General features: G+C 48.4%; 1 protein-coding gene across 2 annotated transcripts in view; it reads left to right on the top strand.

Annotated features, from left to right (window-relative positions):
* Positions 1 to 1,343: 1,343 nt before the first annotated feature.
* The window catches only part of Endod1 (endonuclease domain containing 1), a 28,044-nt gene continuing 19,145 nt past the window's right edge, over positions 1,344 to 10,242 (top strand). Inside the window, exon 1 of one of the 2 annotated variants that reach the window (XM_027415129.2) lies at positions 1,344 to 1,922. In XM_027415129.2, coding sequence (XP_027270930.1) covers positions 1,623 to 1,922 — 300 coding nt within the window. In that variant the 5' untranslated portion in view covers positions 1,344 to 1,622. Of the gene's footprint in view, positions 1,923 to 2,158; positions 2,306 to 10,242 lie in introns of those variants that run through there. The other variant, XM_027415130.2, reaches the window with a different exon arrangement.

The following is a 10,242-nucleotide window of genomic DNA, read 5'->3' as shown; positions in this document are numbered from 1 at the left end:
TTATATCTGAATTGATACTCCCAAGTTTGTGTGGTAATCACTGTGACCTCTAAACCATCTCCCCAGCCTGCTTTTGCTTTTCATTCTTTCTGACCGCTCTAGTACATCATTCTCTGCTCAGAAATATGATGGAAAGATCCAAGTTTTCAACAATTTTTTTATTGGTTTTGTTTGATTTTTCTTTTTGAGATTGGTCTTGCTTTGTAGCCCAGGCTGGTCTCAAATTCTTAATTCTCCTGGTCCCTTCTCTCTAGAGTCACCCTGTTTGGCTCATTAACCTAATTTATAATATTCTTTCCAAACATCGGGTTATAATATAATCCATTAGTGCTTCTGAGAAAACATTTAAGTCAGCGGCTAGTTGTCACTTTTTAAGTTTAATTAATTCATTAGTTTTTAGACAGGGTCTCAAGCCCACCCTGCCTTTGGACTCCTGCTCCCCCTACTTCTACTCCTCTCTGTGCAGATCACCACACCTACTTTATACAGTGCCTGGAATGGGACCCAGGGCTTCTACATACTAGGCAAGCACTCCACCCACTAAGCAACACCCCAGCCCGTTTCCTTTGGTCTGTATACCATCAGCCTTCTCAAGTTCTTCCCACTTGCCTCTCCCTCCTGGAGAAAGTCGCCCTAGCTTGGGCTGCTTCCCTCCTGCTTCAGTTCAGATGTCATCTTTTCCTAAAGTCCTGTAGGAGTCACGCAGTGGGTTCACGTTGGGTTTTCAGTGATCCCCCTAACAGGATACCTTTGAATTAACAGCAAGCTGTACTCACCACACAGAGCCCCTGCTCTTGTTTGCTATCACTATACTAATTCCAGGTAGAGGTGTGCGGGGCATACAAGCAGTGGGAGGAATAAAGGATGTTTGCAGTCTCTTTCCGTGCTGAATTTCAGTTTGATGTCTAACCCAAGCAAGGAAACCACAGCAGGGCTGTGTTGTCAGCCTAGGAACTTCCTTTAACGGGGATTTATTTGTTTGTTTGTATTTATTTATTTGATGCAGGGTCTTACGGAGCCCTGTTGAACTTTGAATGATGTATCCCCTTGCCTCTACCACCGTGACTGCCTTTTACCGGGTTTCTTTTCTTGTTTTTGTTTTCGGGACAGGGTTTCTTTGTGTAACAGTACTGGCTCTCCAGGAACTAACTCTATAGGCCAGGCTGACGTCGAACTCACAGAGATCATCCTGCCTCTGCTACCCGAGTGCTGGGATTAAAAGCGTTTTCACCACCGCCCAGGGTCTGATGCGGAAGGGCAGGCACAGGCTCCGGAGAGCATTGCTGTGAGGGCATCTCCCGCCCCTGTGCATCCCCCGCCCCTGTGCATCCCGGAGGGCCCTGGTGCGAGCCAGCCGTGGCTTCTCAGTCCCAGCCCCGGGGACCGTCCCTTGGTCTAGGCCAGACCAGCGCGGAGGGGTGAGTCTGGCACTCCGCAGCAACGCGGTAGCAGGTGACCAGTCTCCACGCACCGGTGCAGCAGCAGAAAGCCGGGCCGAGCCCTGCAGCCATCTTCGGGGTGGAGGCGGAGAAGGGGCGCGGCCTTGGTCCGGAGCCGCCCCGCCGGAGCTGCACAGCGCGGACTTCCCTGCTCCTGCGGAGCCTGGCCGCGCAGAGGCCGCCATGGGCTGTGCGCGCTGGCTCGCCCTGGGCGGCCTCCTGGCCCTGGTGGGGCTGCTGCAGGCCCGGCTGCTGCTCCCGCACCAAGCGGGCTTCGGAGAGTGCGACCGCTTCTTCTACGCAGGGACCCCACCCGCCGGGCTGGCAACCGAGACGCACGTGAGGATCTGTCAGCGCTTCGCTGGCGCCGAGCGCTTTGCCACCCTGTATAGCCCGGACCACCGCATCCCCGTGTTCTCAGCATTTCGCGCTGCTCGCCCGGCGCCCCTTAGTGCTGAGCAGCGCGGGCTTCTGGAGCCGCAGGTAAGCAGCGTTCAGCCAGCGCCGGCGGGTGGGTGGGTGTAGGAGACGGGGAGGGACGGGAAGGGACGGATGGACCCAAGGCTCAAGATCCACCCCACCCCCTCCAATTGCAGCCTGCCTTGCCCTGGTGGGAGTCGCCACTTAAGCTGCAAGGGTAGGAGGTTCCCTGGGGAGTTGGCCCTCCCTCCTCGTGGGCGCAGACGTCTGCAGTGTCTGCTTGGTTTCCTGGGTAGTAGAGGACCTGGACTGGGAGACAGCACTAGGAGATCGCGAGATCCACGGGAAGCACAGGCCCGCGCTCGTCCCCTCTGTAGCATTCATTCGGGGTGATGGGCAAGTTCACCCCATTTTACAGAATCAGGAGCTTGCAGACCACCCAGCTGGTAAGATGAGCTGCTCTTGAGGCTAGAAAGTCACTGCCCTTTCGGCTATGGGAAAGCTGAGAGTGCACACAGACTTGGAGAAGAAGCTCAGTGGGGTAGTACCCACGGAGGAAAGGACAAACCAGTTTTTCCTGACTCTTCACATCTATAGATTATCAGACCATTGGCAATCATGTCACCTTTCACCGTGTTGGGTCTGTCTGGTGGGAGGGATCAAACACTCAGGCCTCTATGGGTCCTGCAGAGCCTGCTGACCGGCTCTCCTCTGCCAGATCTCCTACAATACCTGTCCTGCCTCTCTTTGACCTCACCCCAGCCTTCCAGCCCTGCATGTCCACAGCCTTTGGTTCCTGATGGCCACCATCACAAAAGTTCAGGCTTTCAGGTGGCTCCGCGTGAATGTGTGGGCTGTTTATCATATTTCCAGCTGTCAGATCTTGGCCATGCAGGCTTCAGGCAGTCTGCACCTATATTTCCTTCTTACATCCTTCCTTCCAGCAGCTTGCTAATCTCAGTTCTTGGGAGACCAGGCCAGTGAAAAGTTACTATCGTGTGAATGTAGGGAAGACACATGCCAATCTAAAATTACTTTGCCCCAGAGTACCACTACAACCTGAAGTTCTTTATGTTCCCTGGGTCTGGGAAGAGAGCAGCAACTTAGTCCATTCTCACCAAGGAGCTCATTAGCGTCTGGAGGGACAAACATACACAGGGGGAAGTCATGAGAATTCTTGATACACCTGGTGAGCACCTGCTGCCTGTCTGTGTGCATTCAAATCCTGATTCCTCTAGACTGGCTGTTGATTCATGAGGACTATAGGATGATAATAACATAGGATGCTTGGGGGTGATTAAGTGAGTTACTATATGGTCAGTTCTCCAGAGGCACAGGACACATAAGTGCTAGCTACTCTTGTGCGGTTCACAAAACACATAATTTAACCAAGGTAAGCAGAGCCCTCTTAGACTTAATCCATTGGTAAGGTGATAGGGAAAAGCTTTAGGGTCTGGCTGGCATTTGAGCTGAGCCTGGAAAGATTAGGTAGGGTTCAGGAACAGGGAGGAAGAAGAAATTTCAGCCTGGCATTGTATGAGATGGGCATGGCAGATTCTTGGATCAATCCTTGGGAATGATTGGGGTAGGTAAGCTAATACTGTATTATATGCCATGGAACCTAAGGACTCAGAAGAAAGGGAGTTATAGGAGGAAGGAGCAGGGGAAGGAATCACCAGGGGAGACATAGGCAGAGCCGTGGACCTGCTATTAAGGAAATCATAGAGAACAGGGTTTGGCAGTGAGGCTGTAAAGACCCTGGGTGGAGTAATGGGGTGAGGCTGTAGAGAGATGGAGGTGGAGAGCTGAGGGAATAGTTCCAAATGGCAGCTGGAGCTGTGAGATGCCCTGGCTTCTGGAAGGCACTGGAGGATTGGACTGTGGCTCAGTGGGTAGAGTGTTTGCCTGGCATGCACTTGGCTGTATGTTTTATCCCCAACACTGTATATAATGGGGCTCATGCATACAGTTCCAGCATGTAGATCAGACATTCAAGGTCATCCTCAGGCTGCACAGTGAGTTTCAGGCCAGCCGGGGCTACATGAGAATGTTGTTGGTCAAGGAAGCAAGCAAGCAAGCAAGCAAGCAAGCAAACAAGTTAATTCCCCTCCCCCAATGCTGTTGGAGAGTCGCCAAGGCTGAGATGAGAACAGAGGCTACTTTTCTCTGCAGGGTGATGGCAAGTTCTCTTGCTAACTTGAGGTCAGCAAGGGGACCAAAGAACACTGAAGGGAAGGAAAGAGGGAGGGAGGAGACAGAAGCGCAGGTGCCTCTGGAACTACTGCAGCAGGCTGCCCCTGCCTCTGTCCAAGACCTGCCTGCCTGCCTCTCAGCCAATGTCCCACTGCAAGTCCTGCTCAGGGCTCAGTGTGTACTTCTAGCTGCTTCCAAGAAGTTTCTGTTGCCAAGTCCTTTTGTGCCCATATCACCTTATGAGGTCAGCATGACCAAGATGTCCAGGAGGCAGGAGGCAGGCAGTTCAGTACGGGCCTATTACAATGAGTCAGGCAGGGTGGCGCCAGCCCAGCTGGGCAGCCAGGCAGCTCTCCGACAGCCTGCAATTGCCCCTGAAGAAGACCTCGGAATGGAAGATGCAGAAATGTAGTCACCTTTGCTTTGTATTGTATTTGAGGCATTGTATTTAACACCTTGGGGACAAAGTTCAAGCAGCAGACTGGCACTTCCGTTCACAAGACCCTTTGGGTGTTGGATCTTAGTTCCTGGCCAAGTCCTATCCCTTCTGTCACCACACTCCACAGGAATGTTGCCAGGCCTGCATTACCTGTGGTCCCCTGGAATGCCTTTCTCACATAGCTCTCATCAACCATGACCTTTCACCTTCTTCCACTCTATCCTTACACCTTTGCTGGAATGTCTTCTCCCAAAGTACTTCCCACCTGAACAGACCCTCCTCCGAAGTTATGACCACACTCCTATGCTCTTCTGTACTAGACTCTGTCTCTTCATTCTCCACAGGGTCTTGCCTAGGCTGTCCCCAAGTTCACTATCGACCTGCCTCCACCTCTCTAGTATGGGAATTACAGGCTTTGGCCACCATGTCAGATTTTTTTTTCCTCCTCCCACTTCTTCCAAGACAGGGTTTCTGAGTGTAGCCATGGCTATCCTGGAGCTCATTTTGTATAAATCAGGCTGTCCTCAAACTCAGGAATCCTCCTGTCTCTGCTTCCTGAATGCTGAGAATAAAGGCATGTCAGTTTTGATTCCTTCATTTTTGTACTTACTGCAGTGTTTTGTAATTGTCTGTTCCTATTGTCTGTCTGTCTCCCCTGCCTGAGCCCTTGAATTCTGGCTGAGGATGTAGGACATAGGTTACTCATTCTTGCAAACACAGAGCTTAGCACATAGGAAGAATTTAATTAATGATAGATCAAATAACTATGAGCCGGAGATTCACTCGGGTGCAGTGGTGAGTGGCTCTGTGTGGATGCTTTTGTTGGGGTGTTTCCCTGGTCATAAACTTGTCCTTATTGCTGGAAAGCAGCCTCTGCTGTCAACACGTTTACTGGTAGAGCTCAGAGCCTTTCTCTAGTTTCCCTTCCAACATTAGCTCTAGCACTAGTTAAGGGCCTTGGGACTTTGAGGCCTTGGTTTCCATCTGTGCTCACAGGCCCTAGGGTCCCCAGCCCTTCGTCCTGGTGATAAAAGCTTGAAGGACAGAAGAGCAATGTAGAGGGAACCAGAGAAAGCCCTGTGGCCTACTGGAGAGAGGCTCACCTTTGAACCTAACGTGGACAGATGGTGAGAGGCAGAGGGGGACATACCTTCCCATGACTATCCTGTCAGCAGACATTTCACCCAAGACTCCAGAACCTAAGAGCAGTGTTGTATTTAAGGAATAGGGTCTGCCACATCCTCAGTGGCAAATAGAATATTTTTGTGTATGATACCAATGATTTCCAAAGTATACTCATGCCCAAATCAAGCACGAAAGACCTTATTTTATAAACATGAGCATTACAGGGGAATGGCCTTACAGCCAGTGATGGCCGTGTATATTCATTGATCTTAAAAAGATACATTAAGATAGAGTCATCACTGTCTCTTCATTGTTGACACAAAGAAATTGGTTCAGAGTGGTTAACTGGTGTCTGGGGTCACACAGCTTGGATTTCAAAACATGACCCATTGTATTTAGTCGAGTGTTATTTTTATATACATGGGGAGTCTCATGTCTCTTTCATATGAGAATCTGAATTTCTACTCTTTCTCTTTTCCACTGTCACAGACAAGTGAGAACACGCATGCAGATGCAGAAATACTGTTTGAGCTCCAGTGGCTCTGCAGTGATGGGGATGCCTTAGAAGGTTGTATTTCATATTTCAGTAAATACACATGAAGTTGTCCCCCTTAGAACCTTGAGTCCTCAGTCTTTAGTTGCTGACAGTTGCTTCCTGCCTACACACCCAGAGGCAGCTGGCCACACTGTTTAATTTATTGCAACCTCAGCCCCCTCTTCATTGCATCAGAGAACAAATGTGTAGAAGCCACCACACACTGAAGTCTCTGTGTACAGGGTGCAGCAGACAGGACAGTTCTGGGTTTTGCTTCTTGATAAAAGGCTTAGTTCAGATTCCTGGCCTGCCATGTACAGGTGTGTGACTTGTGTCTGCCACCCTGCTTTCCCTGTTTGTTTATTAGAAGCAATAGTGACATCCATTGTAAAGTGGGATTGTGACAATAAACAAAACCAGTATAGTAAGCATGCAGTGGGACTATAGAAACATGTAGTTAGTATTAATGTGTATACTCTGCCACAATCTAAAGCATGCTGGGTAATCACAAATGCACACACACTGGGCTTGGTAGGTGCCTTTTGCATAACCACATAGATCCTTCAACTGTGAATATTCTCAAATACTCTACATCCCACATTCATGCCAGTGCTCAGCGTGTGTATAGGGAGAATTTGAAGGAGTGAAAAATTGGATGGATATATGCATGGGTAGATGTGTACATGATGGATGGATGGATGGATGTGTACATGATGGATGGATGGGTGTATGATGGATGGGTGCATTAATATATGGGTACATGTTGGATGCATGCATGCATGGAGAGATGATGGATGCACCATGGATGGATGTGTGCATGCATAGATGGAATAAACTGATAGAAAACCAGCAACAACAAAAGACAGGTATCAGAGGACTTCTACCCTTCCTGGTGCTGAGCAACCAATAAGTGTTGTGTCATAAACAGTGAGCAAGGACATTTGAGGACCTGGGTGAGGCTGGAAGTGCAGGGCTTGGGGAGGGCTGCCATGTCAATCACCTGCAGCTTCCTCAGAGTGCAGGAACCCTTTCCTTCCCTGGCCTTTTCATCATCTTTGGATCCAGCATTTCCTTAATCTTCAGGCCATCTTGGGATCATGCTAAGGGCTTGCCCTCCACCAGGAACACATGTACCTCGGTAACTCTCCGTACTAGATTCCTTACTTCTGGCAAAGGTCTTCACCATCAATTTTTTTTTTAAATCATGTAATAACTCTAGGCCCGGTGACCCATGCTTTATAGTTTAAAAAGCCCATGTTCAAAGTGGCTATTTAACTTATCCAAGGTCACTCAGCTGATATATAATAGTGCCCAGGTTGCCTGCACCCTCTTTGGTGCTGAGCAACCAAACCCTTTCACTCCATTTCTTCTCTCATGTCACTTTCTAGATAAGGCTCTGGTTGGACTAACAAGATGGCTCAGCCCGTAAGGGCACCTGCTGCCAAGCCTGAGGGCCTGAGCTTGATCCGGTGGTACCCACATGGTGGAAGGAGAAAACTGATCCCACAGACTTGCCTTCTGACCTCTACATATGCCCTGTGGCACACAGGTGCCCCCCACATGAATATTTGTTTTTGTAAAGAGAGAGAAAGAAATCATGGAGTTGAGTGGCTGGGAAGATGAGAAAGATCTGGGAGGAGTTTGGTAAGGGGAAACATGTGAACAGAATATATTGTGTGACAATTTTTTTCAATTAAAAAAATTGAAAATTTCTCTAGAGTCCACCTGTCTGGCTAGATTTGCTGTTTCATTGAATTGAACCAGTTCTTTGGTTGGCTTATGACTTTGCCACAAACACATGGCTCTCAAAATCACGGCTTCATATTGCTGGTGGCTTAGCTTTTGGCTCCTGGTGATTGGATGGAGCATTCCTTGAGACATAAGCATGTTAATCTTTGGGCTTCTAACTCCTCCCTTTTAAATTGCCAGCACTAATATAAAGCGGAGGCAGCACAGCTCTTCTGGGGAGCGTTCTCTCTGTAAGAAGTATCACAGACAAGGGAAACAGGGATTTCCCACATTTCAGATGCAGTTCCTATCTGTTGTGCCATTACTTTGCTTTTCATTCCACGAAACTCAGCATGGGTCAGGGCAGTAACTCTCTTGATTCTGTGTCTATTTGTTCATAGAAAGGAAAGAAATAGCTGAGCATGGTGGTGCTTGCCCATAATCCTAGCAGTCAGGAGGTGGAGGCAGGAGCATCAACCTTTACAAGGTCATCCTGACCTACATAGGAAGCTGTGACTAGGAGAAGGAGATCAAGTCACATATACATATAAGACAGGCAAAGCTCTAATGGGCAGTTCAGCTTGATAGATGAAGGGAGCAGGTTGTGGCCAAAAGCATCACTAGGCTGCTCAACTTAACAGAGGAGGTTGCTGGCTTTTATGTGATGAAGTGGGGAAGGCTGAAGCTTGGTGACGGTCTCTCAGTCAAGGACGTGGCTTTCAATGATGTTCCCTTCTTCTGCCTAAACTTTCTGGCTTTGTGCCCGGTGGGCTCAAGGCTGATGACTTTCTCTAGGAATGGAGAGTCATTCTTGCTGCTGGCTTCATCCTTTTCAGTAAGGTCTTGGTCCTGTGCTTTGGTCTGGGCTTTATGATAAGGTTGGGTGCTTAAGCAGGGGAGAAAGCACAAGGAAGAGAAGAGGAGACACTCACCTGCCAAGGGCTGATGGAACAAGTGAGCCATGCCTATTGTCTCAGACAAAACGGTTGCAAGTTATCAACATGTCTCCATGACTCAGAGGCTAAAGACAGCATAGGAGGCAGATACAATACGAAGACAAAGATGCCAAACCTTTAGTCTCCTTTCAGTCATCCATCAGTTGCCTTCAGGTGCCAGAGTCAGTTCTGTAGTAAAGCAGGCTTCTGGTTCCTGCTAAGTAGCCCAGGCAACTTCTGTAAACGCATCCCCGACTGAGAAACAACTTAAGGCAGAAGTTTGTTTTGATTCATGGTTTCAGGAGATTTCAGTCCACTGTCATGGGAAAGGCATAGTGGAGGGCTCTGTCACTTGTGGTTGGAGCATCAGACTAAAGACATGTATGCCCACAGTCAGCGACCAAGAAGCCCAGAGTAGCTGTGCCTAGATGCACAGCTGGAGTCTTCAAAGCCCCTAGTGAGCTGCTTCCTCCAGCAAGACCCCCACCCCAAGTGTCCTGAGCCTTGGAAAATAATGCTCTCCGCTGGGGGGAAAAGTTCATTGCATGGGCCTGTAGGGATATTTCCAGCGCAAATCAAAGTTTGTGATTAGTCTTTTTGCTGTCAATTATCAACTAAGACCAAGCAAGGAAAGAGGAGTCACTGGGCTTTTAGGAACCACTTCCTGTTGTCTTTGTTATTAGGGGGCTGAGTTTTAACTTCTCCAGAAAGGGATTCTGGTCAGCAAATACTCTGACTTTGTGCCTTAATCTGGGGTTTTATGATGAAGATGTCAAATGTATGCTTTTTAAAAAAAGATTTATTTATTTATCATGTATACAGTGCATGCCAGAAGAGGGCACCAGATCTCACTATAGATGGTGTGAGCCATCATGTGGTTGCAGGGAATTGAACTCAGGACCTGGAAGAACAGTCAGTGCTCTTAACCCCTAAACCATCTCTCCACCCCCCAAATGTATGCTTTTAACAGGTGGCAGGCTAAGGGTTCGATTTTTGAGAGGGCATTGGGGGCTCTAGGAACCCTGTTTGATATTATCTTAACATTCATAATAAAGGGAAGGAATAGATCCAAATGCAATTGCTGATTAAATGAAGCAGTATGCATGACTGAACAGAACCCTCTAAGGAAATGACCTCTGTCTGTTTCATTTCTATGGCCTGATAAAAAGCAACTTAGGGGAGAAAGAGGTTAATTTCAGCTCACAATTCTAGGTCACAATTCATCATTGTGTAGAAGTTAGGGCAGAAACTCAGACAGATAGTTATAGCACATCCATGGCCAGAGCAGAATGTTTACATTTATGCTTGCTTGCTTGATTGCATGTCCTCAGCTCTATTTCTCTACTTTTATACAGTTTAGACACCCCTGACTAGGGAATGGTGCCACCCACAATGGGCTGGGTCTTTCCACATTAATTAACTTTATTA

Source organism: Cricetulus griseus, chromosome 4 (assembly GCF_003668045.3).
Source record: "Cricetulus griseus strain 17A/GY chromosome 4, alternate assembly CriGri-PICRH-1.0, whole genome shotgun sequence".
Taxonomy (NCBI): Eukaryota; Metazoa; Chordata; class Mammalia; order Rodentia; family Cricetidae; genus Cricetulus; species Cricetulus griseus.
The sequence above is the reverse complement of the archived record's forward strand: the minus strand, read 5'-3'. Positions and strand labels throughout refer to the sequence as shown.